The sequence below is a fragment of the Lathyrus oleraceus genome, chromosome 6, assembly GCF_024323335.1.
Source record: "Lathyrus oleraceus cultivar Zhongwan6 chromosome 6, CAAS_Psat_ZW6_1.0, whole genome shotgun sequence".
Taxonomy (NCBI): domain Eukaryota; kingdom Viridiplantae; phylum Streptophyta; class Magnoliopsida; order Fabales; family Fabaceae; genus Lathyrus; species Lathyrus oleraceus.
The window spans coordinates 220,485,612-220,504,745 of NC_066584.1; the positions used below are offsets into that span (position 1 = coordinate 220,485,612).

At 33.9% G+C, this 19,134-nt stretch overlaps 2 protein-coding genes across 3 annotated transcripts; one reads left to right on the top strand and one right to left on the bottom strand.

Moving 5' to 3' along the window:
* Positions 1-201: 201 nt before the first annotated feature.
* On the bottom strand, positions 202-13,265 carry LOC127092073 (uncharacterized). 2 transcript variants are annotated; one of them, XM_051030861.1, is made up of 18 exons: positions 12,644-13,265; positions 11,831-12,377; positions 11,042-11,293; positions 10,320-10,411; positions 8,615-8,819; positions 5,584-5,765; positions 5,266-5,487; positions 4,918-5,090; positions 4,096-4,189; positions 3,930-3,986; positions 3,719-3,853; positions 2,848-2,919; positions 2,607-2,720; positions 2,192-2,353; positions 1,975-2,103; positions 1,681-1,782; positions 1,071-1,144; positions 202-975 (listed from the first exon to the last, which is right to left on the bottom strand). In XM_051030861.1, exons 1-18 carry the CDS (start codon positions 13,127-13,129, stop codon positions 624-626), a joined length of 3,450 nt encoding a protein of 1,149 aa, XP_050886818.1. In that variant the 5' UTR covers positions 13,130-13,265; the 3' UTR covers positions 202-623. The 2 variants fall into 2 exon arrangements, with proteins under 2 accessions (XP_050886818.1, XP_050886817.1); XM_051030860.1 differs by having other exon boundaries at positions 8,609-8,819.
* Positions 13,266-15,658: 2,393 nt separating this feature from the next.
* LOC127094848 (uncharacterized) lies at positions 15,659-16,462 on the top strand. The gene has a single exon (XM_051033620.1). The coding sequence runs from the start codon at positions 15,659-15,661 to the stop codon at positions 16,460-16,462; it is 804 nt and encodes a 267-aa protein (XP_050889577.1).
* Positions 16,463-19,134: the final 2,672 nt, after the last annotated feature.

Genomic DNA, 19,134 nt, shown 5'->3' on the forward strand with positions numbered 1-19,134 from the left:
AGATAAATAATTGATAATAAAGTTCTATTTCTTTTACATTTAAAAAATCAAGATTTGTTTTAAATACCTATAGTATATAAATGCCCAAGTAAAACCACCACCACCACATAGCTATACCAAGAAATGCTTAGATCAACAAGATGAGAATAGACACTATCCATTTTAATAGTTTTTCTCTATACTACTAAATCATAAGCGAGCTTATATATAAGTTATCTCTATAATCAAAGAAATGGCAGAGAAATTTTTCAATACAGAAAATATCAACATGGATACCTAGTGTTAAATAGCAGTAGTTAGTAGCCAAGGTCAGTCATGTAGTACAACAGCTTTTTGTTGAATTTCTCCCATAAGAATATGAATACAGTAAGAAGCCTTTCATTTTCTCAGCCTATTAGAGCATCGAAGCTCGACAAAAATGGCCAAAAGTCCTCTCTATATTACTTGCTATGCAAGAAACACATTTAAATAATCCTGCCTTATAATACTTCACTTTATAAACATCCCACTTTTTAGGCACTTTTTAGGCAATAATAGAGAGCAAATACCGACTTCCCCTTCTACTCCAACACCTACGTGAACTGCTTTACCATCTTTTAAGTATATCGCAATTCCATCATCTATCAATTTCTTTTGAATTTCCTTTTTAACTTATTTGATTTGGATGCTCCTTTACCTACATTAGAAGCTGCTTTATCCTTCTCCGTACCCGGCTTTACGTTTCTATTACCACCACCCTGAGTGAAACTTTTGAACTGGCTTTTATTCCCCTTTTTACTTCCTTCTGACCTAACGTTTGAATTTGTATCATTAGAATGCCTACTTCTCTTGGCTAATCTGAACTCATCATTGCTAGTAGACTTAGATGGTCCCTTATTGCTTGACAAGTGTCTCTCAAATTTATTTTTTCTCTTTTTTTGTTGAAATGAGTCTTTCTCTTGGGTATCTCTGTTATTATGTTTCCTCCGCTCCGGCCTACAAAGGAGAGTGATAGACGGTACGACTCTGAATCAGCTTCCAAGAAATAATAAATCAGCAACATTTTTTTTTCACAAGCAATAAAATCATACCCTTTGGCAGCTGAAACTTCAGGTGTATTTTCTGTATCATTAGTGGCTGCTTCATTTGATTTGCCATGTCGATTCTGCACATCAATAGGCAACATAAAAAAATTTTATCAAACATTAAATCAGTCTGATGTTGAGAGTAATACAAAATCCAAACAAAACATTTTCCATAAGTAGCTATAGCTGTGATACAAAGATTATTTTTTTCCTTTGAGTAACTGAGTCTGCTTAATTACAAGGGTCCTATTTAAAATCTAATGTAAATATGAAAAAATAGACCTAAAGCATAAAAAGACAAATGATTAAAAGAAAAATAAATGCCAGAACATTCACTACGATTTTAGCTTTCATATGCAACCATATTATGGCAGCAGCTACACCTCTTTAGAAATCGACCCAGGAACAAAATATTTGTTTGTTCCATTATGATAAATGTGTATGAAATATGGAGTTTATATACTGTTTAATGCCTCATTAATTTTATCCATAAAAAGTTAACCCAGATCATTTAAGAGCTCGGTCTTGATAAAAAAAAAACTAAGCCCCTGTTAGCAACTTCCATGCTTTTAAATGGTGAAATAACATATGGCTAGACGCAGACTTAAAGAAGTACCTCTAAAACCGTCTTTAGAAAATCCATGTATTTCTCTGGGGTAACCATTCTCACAGCAGCGGAACCACACTTCCGAATTAATATTTCTAATATGACTGTGACCTACAGACAAACAAGAAAACATTATTGTTATGGTTCAATCAAGTATAGATGCATGATTCCATGTTGTGCAGGTGTACTTATTTACGCACACAGTATGCATCCAGTATAGATGCATGTTGTGCGGGTGTACTTATTTACGCATACAGTGTGCATCCTCAAGACTATAAACTTAATATTAGAAGTTAGACATACCTTTGTTCTAAAATGATGTCTTGAAACAGATGACCAGCGGATGATTTCAGCAACAACATCTGACAGAATATTCTGCAATCCTTTTGCTTCTAAGCAAGAGACCATCACTTTAAAAAAGCCCAGGACAGCCTGTTACAGATTGAAGATTAAACTCTATGCAATGACAGAAATATGCTCAAACAATTATTTGACTTTGAAAATGTATGGTAACACTCACTTTTATGATTTCCGTATCTTTGCTGTGCATCAAAGATAAAAGAGAAGGGACAAGATCAGAAACTGAGAGACAAAGGTTTGCATCCTTATATACCAATACTGACAGCGCAGAGACTGCTCCACTTTTTATATGGGGAGACGAACCGGAAAGATATCCCATTATCTGTGTATTGGAGTATTGAAGCCATAACTCATTAATATATTCTAGAAAATGCAAATCATCCACTCCAATTATAACATGATATAATTTCTTTTAACCTAAAACAAGTTCATCCAAGCACACACAGTGTGAAATTGCATTGGTTGCAAAATTGTCGGCTTAAAACAGAACAGAAAAAAAAATACATAATTGTACAAAATTCGAGTAAAACTTGATTGATAAAAATAAGTTAAGTTAAAAACAAGAGTGAACTTACCATGCTAACTAGTTTGTGATATGGTGCAACTGGGCCAACACATGATAAGTCTCTCAAACTAGAACTTATATTTAAGAGTAAATCGCAAGCTTCTTTCCTAGCTTCATCATTTCCCTACACAGCACCATTGTGTACAATTTAGCACAGCTACTATCTCTCCTTGTTGATATGATACATTATACATAGTAGACCAAGCTAAACCAATTAACTAAAGAAATGTGTATACTGTACTTGAACTTACATCTTTTAATGTGAGTATGATTTCATTGAGAATGAGAAAAGCCTTTGAGTTGACCTCCTCTTCTAAGCTAATCTGCATAATGCATATATATCAATAAAAGACCGTTGAAGTCTAAGTGCCACGTACGTTGTACAACCGTATTCAAATATTAAAAGAAAAAAAAAAAAAAAGAAGAGTACGAAAATAACTTTATGAACCTCCTCCCGAGAAAGCTTCAAAGATACGGCTCAAATATACAAATGACTCAAATATACAAATGAACCAAGCTCTTACAATACATTTAATGAAGATATGTAAAATGTACATCTGCTAACCCAGTTTCACGGTTCAGCCAGAAGCAAACAAAATGCTGCACATATTCTAAAGATGCATTAAACACAATGTTATTATTATTAACCACACCACATCACATGCTTTACCCACACCCTTAATATGAGACGCAGTGGGGCTTCTGTAGCGGCAGTCGGCCATAATAGCGGCACTATAGCTATTGACTACATATGGATCATGTCTTGGTTTCTACCATGCCATATGGGTCGGAGTCCAGATACTTTTTATAAACAGGGTATGGGTAAAACAAGTACTTTAGAACTTGGCAGTTGGAGGAGCTTAAGGCTGAAAATGGATTTCTACTACAAAAAAAAAACATACAACGTGTTTATTTCCAGAATGGACAAACTTTAAACACACAATGACCCACCTCAGAAAAGATGTTTTCCCTTCGTTCTGAAGTGGAAATACTAATTTCCAAAGACACGCATAGAAGCCAAAATATATTCTAGAAGATTGCACATCCTCTTGTCTAAGATTTACAGAGACTGAAACACAACCATATCAAAACCAAAATAACATCATAATTAAGATTTCTGACCTTCACAATGTGTACCATCAGCATGTTGAAACAAGCAAACCGGCTTCTAAGAGAAGCAACTGCGGTTGGAGGCTTTACACTAAGTAATAAATCAATTAGCTCCATGTATTTTGGTGAAGCATAGCTCGGTTGCTCCTGCACCATCAAACAAAAACACTGACACATATAACAAGAGAAAATAAAACAGAAAAAGATGTCGCACAAAGCATACCTCCAAAATTTTGCTCAAAATGTTGTATGCTTCATATCGAACACTCTCATTTGTTGCCTATATATCAAACATACATTAACTTTTATTTTTCAAAATTATGTTTGTCAAAAGAATTCCAAAAGGAATATAATAACACACCGAGTATTGCTCAACCATTGAGAAATACCTGAAACGAATGTACAGTTAAATTATAAATCATCTCAACAAGATTATCATTGGCTCCTTCAACGAGACAGAATGCTATTTCCAATATTGCACACCTGAAGCATAACACGACTCTGGCTTGTCATCAATTATATAATTATAAGAACTTGCAAAACATGAGATGGTTTTAAGTGGTCAGGACTCAATTTGCTATAGACTTTAAGAAGATGTTAAGCTCAATCATATTTAAATCCGCCAATAAATAAGAAAATTGACATTAGAACAAGATCAACAAATAAAGAATTATTGATTATTTTAATCCAATTAAGGAAAACTGTAGTTATGAACAAATCATCTCTAAAATTTAAGCAGTCTAAGCAACGTCCCACGGAGAGCAAGGTTTTGACGAGGTAAGCACATAAATGGTTATATTCAATTACACTCCTTCACATGAGCTCTTAATAACAATTCATTGTTTCCATGTTATTACTCCCTCTACTCATAAAAAGTGTCACATTTCTACTTTTTCTCTGTCACAAGCTAACTGTTACTTTAGGAATACTAATGCAATGTTTATTATACTTTTGCACTAACATACCTTTATTTATCGAACTTCACTACACTTAATTACTCCACTAACTACAATTAATAAGGGTGTTTTAGTAAATGATAATAGTTTTAACATCGAAATCAACCCAATTAATTATTTCGTTAAGAACCATGCACAACTCTACTGTGATATTTAATCTTAGAGGAAGGAAGTATCAATCTGCAAAATCTGTTTGTTATATGAAATTTTGGCGGTCACAATAAATCCTATATATATATTAGTTACTAGTTTCACCTTTGAGAACAACTCTTCTCATCACTTGGCTCAATGTCCAAAGCTTTACTGTTAGTTGTCAATACTTCACTTTCACCTTCACAATCTACAATCTCAAACCTCCTGAGCAGAGACATAAAAACTTCTCTGGTTACAGAAGAATCGATTATCGAAGCTAGGCACCTGATTGCACCCTATAAAAGAGCCAAAAAATTATTAGTAAAAGAATAATATTCAGCCTAGAAATTCTCCAAAATCATATTAAATGGAACAAAAGAGTGTATTCATAGATTTTCAAGACAAATGAGGATAGGAGAAGGGTATCAGAGTACAGAGGAGAATCTGCAAAACAATTGAAAAATGTGAAACCTTTAATGAAATGCGTGTTTCGGGAAGTGAACTGATAAATAAATCAGATAAAATATGAAGCAACTGATTCGAATGTGATGCTAAAGCCTTTATGTTTCTGGTAGCAACTTTCTTTGAGTAAGCACGTCGCGTGATGATCTCTAATGAAGAATCATGTTCTGCATCACAATCTGGTCCGTTCTTTTTAGGACCAAGTGCAGCTTTATTCTCATTCACAAGCATCTACATATAAAAGAAAATTCACATGCAAAGTCAATTGCAAAAACAAACAAATAAAGGCACCAGTACAGAGGCCACCACCAATTTATGAAATGTGACCTGTAATGCCGTTGAAACATTTTCATGCATGGAGACGTCCTTTTTAAGAAAAGTATACAGGGCATCACATAGACGAGCAAAACTTTGATGAGTATCAGTTGCATGACGACAGAAGCTAGGAAGCAAACCCCACAATTCATGGGCACGAACCAGCAGATCTTGACTAATCTCTGACTTTTTGACTGGAAAGAAACCAGAAAATTTTGGCTCAAGAATTTGACTAAATTAATTATTATGTCATAAAATAGAGATTGCATGTCTAATAGTAACAGCTTAAGGATAAATATATGAAGTGAGAGTGGAACAACAATGACAAAACTTAAAGACAATATACTTTTTTCTTAGCATAGTAATATCCCAAAATGACTAATTGTCAAGATTTAATTTCCTTTTACTATTTTTCCCCCATAGAAAATTGAAATAGATTATTCAGTTACTTTTTTCAACTATGTTCTCAATAGCGGGCGACCACAGTATCACGGATAAGAACTGGAGTCTGATGCGACCCTAAACGCTGGTCTGTTAGAATGTTGCGGCCGCAAATTATAGGGAAAATGGCCTGTTGAGGCAGTTTAAGGGGGTTAGGATTTGAAATACCCATTTTACCCTCTTTCATATCTGTTCAAAATATTTGTCAGTCTCTCTTCTCTGCGTTTAGGCAAGACCCAGCTGCTTTCCAGCTCTTCATTTTTAGTTATGATGACTGATATTTCTGGCGACAGCAAAGGCAGCAGCAGTAGTAACAGCCATGTTCAGTTCCCTTCTCAGTTCAGTTTCTCTCCGCTGTTTTTTCACCTCTGTTTTCTATGTTTTTCGCCTCAGTTTCTACTCAAACATGGTATCATCTCATGCAACAACTTTCTGGAGCCCTGATCCCTCAACTGGTTCAGTTGCAAAGGTCAAGCATACCAATGACAACCTAGATATGGCTAGGGAATGGAATTCATTGAGTGAGAGTGTGGATGAGATTGGAGTGCAAATGAGTGTAAGTTGTTACTGACAATGTAACTGCTTGAAGGGCAAGAATGTTGTTGCTAATGATTAAATTCTCTAATGCTTTATTCATGTGATAACTGATTGCCTATCTTGTTCATTCAATTTGGTCTTAGGCAAATATTTCCAAGATGAGCAGAAAAGAGTTTTTTGGACTCAATGTGCCACACCTTGTCTGGATTTGATGTTGGAAGACATCGGAAAGCTACCAGAGTCAAGGGGAAGAGGGAAATTTCTTGTTGGCTTGATCTACAACCAATCATTGCCCTTAAATGATAAGGAAGTTCATCCTAAAAAATGGAATTGGTTACGAGTTGAACTGGGTTGTTGAATTTTGGCCATGGAGGCACCATGTTGAAAACCTAAAAATTGGCTGCATGCCATGTCTTTTATATACGCGCTTCTCTTTACCTCTCTGCTCTCTTTCCTATCTGTTCTCTCCATCTCTTCTGTGTACGACTGCGCCACCACCCAACCGCGACAAGCTCTCTGCAAGGCAAGTCTGCAACCACCTCTTGCTTCTCTCTGCTGTCTGTTTTATTGGTGTTTTCTTTGCTTTTTTTTCTTTATTTTCTTCTCTACCCTTATATTTCACTCTTCCTTTGCTTATTTCTTCATTTCTCTTTCATTTCATTTATTATTATACATTTTCTGTTTTCATCTATTTTGCTTCATTTTTTAAATTTTATTTTTCTGTTTTAATTCTTGCTCTGTTTATGTTTATAAGCATATTCTGTTTTTAAATTAACTTTTCTGTTTATGCTCAGTTTTAATCATCTTTTTCTGTTTTTAAGTTATTTTATTTATATTTTTTAAATTCTCTTTTTTCTTATTGAGACCAATGATATTTAATACAACCTCCATTCCTAAATATAAGACCCTTCTGAGAATTTTTGTTGTCCCTTTTTAGTAGACTTTCTTTGAACTTTCAAATGCATTAATTATTTCTTTATCAACATACCCCTATTTATTTTACATCATTTTTTTCAATCAACACTAAATATTATCATGAAAACCTAAACTAACTTTCTCTGTTATAGGACAAATTTGTAAACACGATATCAATTACCAACAAATTTATTATCACTTTCAACTTTCTTAACTCCCGTGATTTTGCCAAATGGGTCATATATTTAGGGACGGAGATAGTATCAACTGAGTATGTGGTTTGTGTGTGTATCTATATGTTTTTCCACCATACCCTGTCATGCTTGCACCATACACCGTTACACCATCTGCCATATGTTCATGGCGACAGCCATTTTCCACCAACGAATTCACTTAAGTGGAACTTGAGAAAGATGTTGACAACAGAGGAGTAGCTAAACATAAAATACAACGAAAGACACGGATAGAATTTATATGTCCTCGTGACAGTATTGTGGAATGATGTAATGTACTCTCTTTTAGAATTGTGGTTGGGCCTAACACAACCTTACAAAATCAGCTTGTTAGGTGAGAATTGCCTTCACTTATAAATATATGTTCAGGCCATATCTTCACGCATGCGCTCTCAGGTTTGGCGTGTGGATAAAAATGGTAGCTGGCTCGATAGCGGAAACTCAATAGTAACTGGTACAACAGATCTTGGATAGGCTTTGATACCAACTTGAATCTGAAAGTTTCTTATTGATATGAAAAGGTTTCGACAACTATTTATATACATGAGAGACATATAACCTAAATAGGAATGTATTCCTATCATAATCTCAAAGGATGCTAACAAATATCAATATTGCAACATTAAATATAAAAGATCTCAACAGGGATCAGCAAATATTGCAGTGTCATGCATCTCCAACCAAAAAGGGAAGGAAAAGACAAGAAATAGCCAAAGCACCCAAAGGGACAAGGTAGAGGGATGGCCATCGGTAAAAAAAATCCTTACCAGCTTCCTCCATCTTTAAGCGAAAAGAAAAGGATTTGAAAAATACAACACCATGCAGAAAGTAGTGTAGTGCAGTAAAGGAACATAATAAAAAGAAAACACTTGCTATCAATAGATAAAGATGTTCAACATGTTGAAATATACCCTTACGGCTAGCCTTCTTAAAGGACTTTGCAAGAGGCATGATATGTTCCATGTAGTAAGCAAGTGATGCTCCAGAAATGCACTTCTTTAAGATTGGTACTAGCCAAATATTTGAATAAGTATAGTTGTTTTCATCAAGAGAGAGAGGTACAAGTGTGAGAAATTTCTCTGGTCCCATAGCAAAAACAGCAGACCCAATACATTTCTGAAGCTGCATAACATTGAGAACAAGATTAAACAGTGATCAGTATAGTAGCTTTACTTTATATTGTACCAGAACATAAACAGAAGTAACTAACAATAACTGGGACAAAAGTCAAGACCAAAACAATAGCCAGGAATTGTGCAAGGCCAATGAGAAGGGGAAAAAATATGGAGATAGAGACATTGTTTTAGTAGAGTTCTAGATTTTAGGGAACTCAAAAGCAGAATAGGGACAGCATAAGTCATAGAGGGCGGTACCACTTCTTGTACCATGTTGAAATTGAAGGGTTTTAGGTCATGTTTGTTTATGCATCCCAAGGCCTTTCAACTGGCATCTAGCCCACCAAGAAAAAAATTCATGTCTCTCAAAACGTGTGCAGCACCCTTCCAGCACAAGCAGGTAACTTAGCCTTTTAGGTATAGAGGGAGGGAATAATGCCCAAAATAATAAAATTATATAATATCGGTATGAAAGTGATCAATATATTAGATATCATTACAAGAGACATGAAAATTATCCTTATCTATATACCAATGGTATGTTTGGATTAAGGGTTTTAGAGGGCCAGGTACACATTTGAGATTTTAACAAACTAAAGAATAACATGATAGATGATCATATAAATAACATTTCAATGACACTTAATTCATTTTTAAAAACATTTTATAGTTTCCTTAATTTAGAAAAAAAATAATAAGTCTTTCCCTTCTCTGCAAAATTCTTCATCCAAACATACCCATATTAAACTCTTAATACTAATTAAATAAGGAAATAATTCATGAAAAAAAGGAAACACAAAAACTACTATGAAAACATATTATGACAGAATATTAAATTGCTGAAATATTTTTCAGAATATCTTGCAGTCTTGTAGTCTACAACAGTAATCAATATTTAGAAAGTAAAGTTGAAATAGTCACTATACCAATGGAGGGTTTCCTAAGTTGAGCCATGAACTAACTTGGATTTTAGAATTAACTTGTTATATTCTATTCTTCTTGATTCCATACTTTCAGTGGACCCAAAAAGTACAAATTTATACCCTCATGGTGGTTCTATTATATTTATTTTAAATATATTCAACACAGCAAAGTTCTTATGTTATGTTGTGGTCCATCATATTTAACTCTTGCAATTTGGACTTCAAATCTAACACAACCCAAAACATTAGCTCAAGAGGTGAGGATTTCCCAAACCTTATGAGGACAATTTTGTTTAAATGTATTAACTTCCTAAGTTTAACTACCCCATAACTTTAAAATGAGTGAAAAACAACACATAATGGAGAAATACATGACATGTTCATTATGTGGTGAGGATTTTCCAAACCTTATGAGGACAATTTTGTTTTAATGTATTAACTTCCTAAGTTTAACTACCCCGTAACTTTAAAATGAGTGAAAAACAACACATAATGGAGAAATACATGGCATGTTCATTATATCAAACATCTAGATCAATGTGGAAACAACCAATACATCAAAAGAATCTCTCACCAAAACTTACATGTTCATTATTAGCCTTGCCATCGGGATTTTGAATCATCAAGTCAGCAAGTTTAAGTACAATATTCCTCATAAATTCAAATGAGAATTCCCCTGCAACCAACGAAGATTACAAAAAGAAGACCGGGATGAAATGAGTATGATTACAAATTTCTTTTACACAAGAAAATTTGGTATAGCTAAATAAGAGAAGTGCAATACCAAACACAACATTATCTCCTCAAAAAAATATCAGGGAAAAACAGAGACAATCAAACAGATAGAAAGAGACTACCCAGTGTTTTTTCTTTATATTTTGTTAGAATATTATAAATTCTGCTAACATATTTGTTTGACAGAAAACTGTAATAAGAGAGAAAAGAGACTATCCAGTGTTTTTTATTTTTATTTTGTTAGAATATTATAAAATATTCTAACATATTTGTTTGACAAAAAACTTTAATAAGAGAGAAAAGAAAGAAAGCATAATGAAGGCGATGGACAAGAAAACCAGCTACTATAAGAAACAAAAAGAAAACAGTGAGCCTAAGAGGTTTGAAATTGTATTGTAATATCAACACTTTTAAAACATGCGCGGAACACCAAAGTGAGACAAGAACTAACTTGCTTAACAAAACAATGCCATTGAGTATATATACTAACAACCAATTACATAGATCAACAAATTTGAAAAGAAGATATTCTATCTACAGTTTGCTAGTATGGTGATAGACAGTTTCATACCAAGCACAAGAAACAAAAGAGATATGACTGACAAAAGAAGCTCATTTGGTATCCCATCAGTAGCAGAGAGGATGCTCTCAAAAACTTCACATGTTGATTTTATTGCATCACCTTCTAAACTTGGCGAACTATCATTGTGAAATGTTTGATATGTACTATTTAATAAGATATTGGAACCAAGAAGGTGCTTGAGCACATCTTTTAAGATACTTGAAGCCTGTGATGCAGTGTTTGCCTCCGAAGTTAGAAGCCCTATGTTCAACATTTGCAGATTGAATCAGAACATTATGATATAGAAAATGGAATATAAGGAAAGAGAAAGCAGTAATACTAAAAAATTTACATGAAAGATCCATTTTACTAAAATATCTCCACAGTAACACCTAAGATTTTAACATTAATCGGTAGCAAGTTATTTAGACATTATATACATTCATATATTCATGCATAGCACAGAAGTTTTATACTTAGAACTAGACACAGCATGCCATAAAAAGTCCCTGTAGAGGATGCAGCAGGTATCCATGGGGAAAAACCACCAACCAATGCACTGCAGGTACGTGGAAAACATTTTATAGAGGAACTACCAATATATTTTTAATTTTTATTATTGATGCATTGGCATGACCAATTGGTAATTCAAAACACTTTTTCTACTAAAAGAAAAATCAGAAGAAAGATGGTTCTAAACACAACCAGGTGAAATAAAATAATCAGAATTAAAACCCAAACTAGATTAATTACAATTTAATGATTTCTATAAGGGGTGAACATAAACACCATACATACCCATCATAGATTGACAAACTAGAGGAAGGTTCTTGATCCACAAGCTTGATTGTCCAATATAAAGTAAGTCCATTGCAAGTTTTAATACATTTGCTGCAAATATCACAGTATCCAATAGGTTCTTATCGCCCAAAGATACAAAAGAGGCAAGAGAAACTACAATGTCCTCTATCTCTAGAACTATAATTCTGACTCTCGAAGTTTCAAAAATAGCTTCTACAGTTTTAAGGACATGCCTTGTAAGTGACGAGATCTGAGATTCAAATAATCTATGCACTTCAGAGAGAACTTCTGGAACAACTTCTGAAGAAAGATTAGGAGCAACCAGATTTACTATGTTTAGTACATGTAGGACTTCCGAATGCTCATGTTTTGAAGTGCCTTTATTTTTACATTCATCTGCAGTCCTCGAAGCAGTTAATTTCATTGTTAAACCAATGCACCTTTTCAGTTCAGACAGAACCAAATTGCTAGCTTCTTTAATAACAGTGGAGGATTCGAGAGACCGGAAAAACTTCTCAAGAGACTCTAGAGCACATCTTCGAACCTAAACAAACAACAAACAATTAAGTGGCATGAACACTACAGAATAGTAGTTATATTCATAATGTATTGATGTATTGAACACCACCAATAACTAGGACTCCTATATTTACATCTATTTCATAGTAATGAAGCAAATACCAAATCTTAAATGGCCAATGCCAATTGTGTTACCAGATAAATTTTCCTTTAATCAAGCATTCATGCACAAACCATGTATAATAAATGGATATAAATTAAAAGTAGAGTAAAGAAAACATAGATTGTGACCTTTGGGCGCTTCTCAGTGGAGAACTTGAGCAAAGTTTCAAAACCTAATTTAATAGAATCCCAATACTTCAAATCACAAAACCCAAGCAAAACACCCACACACTTCACTGCAGCCCTCAGGCTAGAAACACCCAAGCCCTCCCCCTCCCTCACCAGAAGCTTAACCACGATTTCCGCCGCCTCCTGAGCCTTCTCCGCGGAGATGGCTCCGGCCGGCACCAGTGGAAGCGCGATGGCCATAAAGGACACAAGCGAGGACAGTGATACGGAGTCTAGGGACTCAGACGACGACGCAGTGGAGATAGCGGCTGCGAAATAGGCTGCCGGTGTGAGAGGGAGGGACTCGGAGGAGAGGTTGGAGCGCAGAGCAGCGGCGGCGGCTAGGAGGTGACGGTGGTGCGGGGCTGGGGATTTGGCGTAACGGTCCATGAGCTGCTGGCAGAGGTCTGAACCGTCGTTGAATGTCTCCATGTGTTCTTCTTCCATTTTTTCCGATGGAGTGATTCCTCCGAAGTTCAATCGGAGAGTTTTGATGAATGCGGGTGGAGAGTATACGACGGCTATGTGGCGGTGTCGTGCAGGGTTTAATCTTTCTGGGGGTTTATGCGTTCCAACTTCCAAATAGTAATGTATAATTTGGCTACTTATTTTATTATTTTGGATTTTTACCCACGCATTTTTCAATTTTGCAATTTTAACACTTTTATTTTTAAAATTTTGGAAACTCAATCTAAGCATTTTAATTACACTTTTTATCTAATGTTTTATTAATTTATAGATTTTGGTGTTCTATTTTTAAATCTATAATTTTAGTCAACTATTTTATAAATTCTAAAATTAAACTCATTCTTATCAAATACTCTGACATGATAATGGCGGAAATATTAGTAAAGAAAAAAATAATATTGATAAAATAAATTGTAAGAGTATGATAATATGCGGAAGACATGGAAGACATGTTGAAAATATTAAAAGACTTGCTTTTATTTATGAAAATACTTACAAAGGATGGCAATCAAGATTTCCAAGTTTTAAGACTGAAAACTCGAATACATTTCACAACACACAAATGATCCTTTTATAGGCAAGGATCCACACGGACTTCAAACTAAATTAAACTAAGCATAAACTTTATACAAAGTAATGACCCACATCGTCTGAATAATTGAAATAAAACAAAAAACTTTAATAAAGTAATGACCCACATGGTCTGAATAATTGAAATAAAACAAAAAACTTTAATAAAGTAGAGTCAATAATTCAAAAGTAATTCTGAGTGGAAGGTAATTGAGGCCAACAAAGGGAGTCGTTGTTGTCTGTAGCTTCTTATCTTCTTCAAAATAATTCTGACAAGAGGAATCTTTAAAATCTTATCTTTTTCATAATTGATCTTATCTTCATCATAATTTAGAGATCTATAATTCCATAACAATCATCTTCATTATTATTTTCAGAAGTGCTAGAAGCACTATCACTTTCAGATAAAGCAGTCATAGCTTCTTTAATTCTGTTTAAGAATTCTTTATGGCTGGAAGTAGCAGATAAAGAGGCAAGTAATTTTGATTTATCTAATAAGAACGATGTATCTTCTGGAGAAATGGCCTTTTCTTTGCAAAGACCCGGATGAGACTTGAACCAAGAATCTAATCATGATGGAGAAAGCAAATCTGGATTAAACTTTGACCACCATTTAACAGAAAATTTCTTGACCAATTGAGTAGAAGAGGACCCTTCCCATAATGGATCAGTTGAAAAGGTCCAAGATGAAATCCATGTAATTCCAAAAACAGCACAAAAACATAATAAAGACTTGTAATCAGGACAGGTAGTTTTTGTTGTAAAATTGTTAAAGGCTTTTGAGGCATAATCAGGAAATATTTCTAAAATTGGCCCAACAATTATGAACCACTGGATAAACCAATTAGGAAAGCTAAGTGAAATATCCTTGTTGAACCATATAAACCAAGTGTGGTTGAAAGGTTCGACCGACAAAAAATTGAACCAAGCATCCATGTAATCAAAGTACGAATAGTATTGTGGAGTAAAGGCTCTGGAAAAAGATTTTAATTCTGATGGAGGTTGATTCCAATCAGAAGGAGATAATACCTTATTCACCTTGAATTTAGAAAACTTTATCTTAGATTTATCACTCGGATCTGTTTGGTGGGTAAGAGTAATAGACTCAGAATCTACCAGGATAAATTCGTAGAATTTTCTGGTCTTGGTTTGGTCTTTAGGAATGAAGTAAAATCCTGGGGGGAAAATTCTTGAAATATTTTGTAATAAAGAGGAGTTTGGAGGACAGTAAAGGGTTTCTAAAGGTAATATTGGTATAGACAGATCTTTGGTAATAAAAGTCGATTTTGGTAAAGAAGAAGGAGGTGTATAGTAGGCTAGTTTAGACGGGTGATTTTTCTGGATAGATAATGGACTGGTAATTTGAGATGTAAAAGCTAATGGAGTTAATAATGTAGGCTTAATAGTTGTCAGCGGAGTAGCAGTAATAGGAGAGGTAACTTTGGAAATAAAAGATGGAGAACCTAAAATTATTTCCTTATCTTTTTGATCTTTAATGGGAGGACCATAATCATCTCTGGGGTCAACCGATTTTTTACTCATGTTTTCCCTGTAAAAATTCTCTGGTTAGAAAATCTGGTATCAGAGCCTGGTTGGTGGTGATTACAGACTTGACTTACATTATCTTTTACTAGATTTCTACTAGTTTTATTTAAAAAAAAAAGAGTTATTTGAAAAGTTTTCTTATTTCACTGTTTCTTTTTAACCATAACCCTGAGCTTTGAATTTCTCTAAGGGTACCTGCTGGTAGTGTGTGGTCCAGGTCGTAAGTCCAGATAGGTGAGGCAGTAAAACCGTTGGTTAAGCACACTGTAGTTGCCGTTAAGAAAACAAACAATAAGGGGAAGGATAGAGATAGATAGTGGGTGAGAAACCTGAAGAATAACTAGTTCGAGTAAATAAAGCTATTTGTATAAATATTTATTTATTTTAAAAACCATGTCTCAAATCATCAAGGCTTTTAGTGAATTAGGATGTAGTTCACGGAGTAAAATTAATAATCGAACCTTAGTTCCTGCTACCTTAAATAATGATAAAATTGAATTAGATCAAGATACCTTCCAAAACCAAGAATTAGAAATTCAGGAAATGGAAAATAGATTAGTTAACTGGTCTATGCCAGAAATTAAATTTAAAGAAATATATAAAATTGGTACTTTTGATTTTAAAAGTCAAAAGATTATTCATACTATTGAATCGGCTACGTCTGTTAGTAACAAGCATGAAACTATTAATTTGTTAAATAAAAAATTATTAGAAACGCATTATAGAGAAGATTATCGCTATATCCATCTAGGGTTAATTCAGATAGCTATAAAACCATTACATAAACTAGGGTTAAACACCCCTATATTGCTAGTTCTTCGAGACACTAGAATTAAAGACTTTCATAATTCAACTATTGCTATAGTTGAATCAAATCTTAACGATGGTCCAGTCTACTTTAACTGCCATCCCAATTACTCTATGAGCTTGGCTGATGAATTCACTAAGAATTCATTAGTTATATACGTCCAGGGTCTAAGCGATAATTTTAATCCTGGAGTTGCCAATATTGACGTTATTAGTAGAATTACCTACAAAGTCTCTAATGTTAATTATGATTTTAAATCACTCAAAACTACTCCAAGAAATGAAACTTGTATTATTGAAGCAAATCTTAGCAGGTCCAATGTTATGACCCCAAAAATACTGACTGCTTCAGATATTATAGAAAAATTCCCTCAAGAATGGATATTATAGGATGTGGTTAAATCTGAAAAGATTGAGGCCAGAACTATTAGAGATGTTATTCAAGATATTGATGGATCTGTCAGGATCAGGATGAATAGAAGCCAATCATATCGCTATCATCAATCTAGTAGTATTGGGTCAACATCTAGTGCTAGACATTCAGTTGATTCAACAATTAGGGTAAATCTTGCAGGAGTAAACTTTGCTCCTACAATTCCTCGACCGCTATACTCTGAGAGGACCTCTAGGTCACCCTCTCCAACTGAATCCCAAATACTAGGTGTTATTACAAATGACGACCCCTTTGTCATAGACAAAGCTTGGATTAGAGCTGACTTTGAGGCCATTTATAATTTAGAAAAGAGAAATTGGTATTTCTCAAATTTCTCTAAAGATCAGACTCAAATGTATTTGCAAAATTTTTATAGGTTTCTAGAAACACATGAAATTAATATCTATTTCTTTACATGGTTTGAATTACTCTGTCTAGAAGAATAGATAGAAAACCCTTTTGCTGTTAAGATGTATTTAGATGCTAATGTTAGGATAAGTACCAAATGGAAAACTTCTAGGAAAGAAATTATAGAGTCGGTTCATCCACCATTGGAAGCTATTAGAATTACCCCTTCTAAAGAGAACATAGAAATAGAAGCTTCACCATTTAAATCGATAGCTAATCCTGTAGATAAAAAAAAGACATTAATAATCTGCATAGTCAGATTAACTATTCAAACCAAATACTTCACACTATGTCCCAACAATTAGATAGGATAGAAAACTCTATTCCTCAACCTAAGGATGTTAAAGACTATAAATTGGATCCTACTCGACCCATTTATCAATACCATACCCCTTCTAACCAAGAGTTGAAAGGAATGAGTTTAGGTCGTGATACTACTCATAAAATAGAGGAACTGGTTACTAAATTAAAATCCTTAAACATAGAAACTTCTTCAGGAGAGATAAATACTTTATCTCGAGACGAAGAATACGACAATATGGTGAATAAATTAGGCGGAAGAGCCCCAAGACCTAAAACCCGAAATTATTATCCTAGGCCTTCATTTGCTGATGTGCAATTTGAAGAAAGAAGTAGTTTTATAGAAAATAATTATTCAGGAGAATCCATTGTCGAATGGAATATCGATGGTGCATCTGAACAACAAGTTTTGGATACAATACAAAACATGACCATGGCTGCTACTGCCTTCAAACTTAAAGGAAATACGGATAAACATACTAAAGAGATATTAGTTATGGGATTTACCGGACAATTAAAAGGATGGTGGGACAACCTCCTTAGTTCAGAAGATAAATACCAAATAGATGCAGCCGTAAAAACAGAATCTAACGAAGAGATTTGTGTTACAACCCTCTTATATGCTATTACTAAGTTCTTTGTAGGAGAACCCCTTAAACTCCAACAAAGAGAAGCTGACCAATTGCTAAACCTTTATTGTCCAACCATGTCTGATTATAGGTGGTATAGAGATATGTTCTTATCTAAACTATGCCTTAGGTCGGATGGTGCGGCAGATTATTGGAAAGAGAGATTTATTAGTGGTCTACCTAGGTTATTTGCAGAAAAGGTAAAAATTAATATTAAGCAAAACTTTAATGGAATGATCCCCTATCAGTCATTAACCATTGGAGAATTATCTAATTATGTAATTGAAACTGGTATACAAATTTGTACAGATTATAAATTACAAAATAAGATCAAGAATGAAAAGGCTAGTAATAGGCGTGAAATGGGATCATTTTGCGAGCAATATGGAGCTACTCCTTTAAGAGCTCCGAGTAACCCCAAGAATAAAAAACCTATTAGAAAAGGAAGAAATAACTTCCATTATCATAAGAAGCAATTTTACAAAGACAAGCCAGAATTTTATAAAAAACCTTACAAGAAAAATTATGGTAAGAAACCTTACAGAAAATATAATGATAAATCTAAACCCAAGGATAAAGATGTTAAATGCTATAAGTGTGGTCGTCTTGGCCATTATGCTAATAAATGTAAGGTTCAAGAAAAAATTAATCAACTGAGTAACTTAGACATTTCAGAAGAGTTAAAAGAAAGTTTAATATCTACTTTAAATAACATCTTGTTAAACTCGGAGGAAGAAGGGTCGTCAACATCTGAAGAATCTTCTTACGAAGAAATACATCAAATTAACAATTCTGAAAAATCGGATGATGATTCTGATGATTGTTTAGGCCTAGATTTTTGTAATTGTGACAATTGCAATAAAATAATTAATGTTTTAACAAATAATCAAGCTAATACTTTGATAGGAATATTAGACAAAATGGAAAATTCAGAAAGTAAGAATGCTTTCATGAGACAAATTAAAAATATTATAGATGAAAATGATATTTCTAAAAAGAATATTCACAAAGTAGAATTGAAAAATGTTATGGATTTATTTAAGAAACCGGTTGAAAGAACTGTTTCTATTAAAGATTTACAAGAAGAAATTAGTAATTTAAAAAATGAAATTAGAATTCTAAAAACCAGGGATGATGAGATAGAAATTAAACTTTTAGAGTTACAAGGAAACATGATTATTCAGAATCAATCCAATAAAAACTTAGCCTCATCTAGCTTAACCAAAAATGATGAGGAAACTATTGTTCTGAATAACGAAGATGGGTATATTAACGAAATAGAAAAATTAATA

What these genes read in the sequence shown, in the direction of transcription:
- LOC127094848 (XM_051033620.1), top strand. Translation starts at nt 15,659, where the DNA reads ATGTCTCAAATCATCAAGGCTTTTAGTGAATTAGGATGTAGTTCACGG.
- LOC127092073 (XM_051030860.1), bottom strand. Translation starts at nt 13,129, where the DNA reads ATGGAAGAAGAACACATGGAGACATTCAACGACGGTTCAGACCTCTGC. An exon ending in ATGTTTCAACGGCATTACAG is followed by an intron (nt 5,488 to 5,583) that starts GTCACATTTCAT and finishes TTTTATATGTAG; the next exon opens with ATGCTTGTGAATGAGAATAA. An exon ending in TAACTGTACATTCGTTTCAG is followed by an intron (nt 3,987 to 4,095) that starts GTATTTCTCAAT and finishes TTTGATATATAG; the next exon opens with GCAACAAATGAGAGTGTTCG.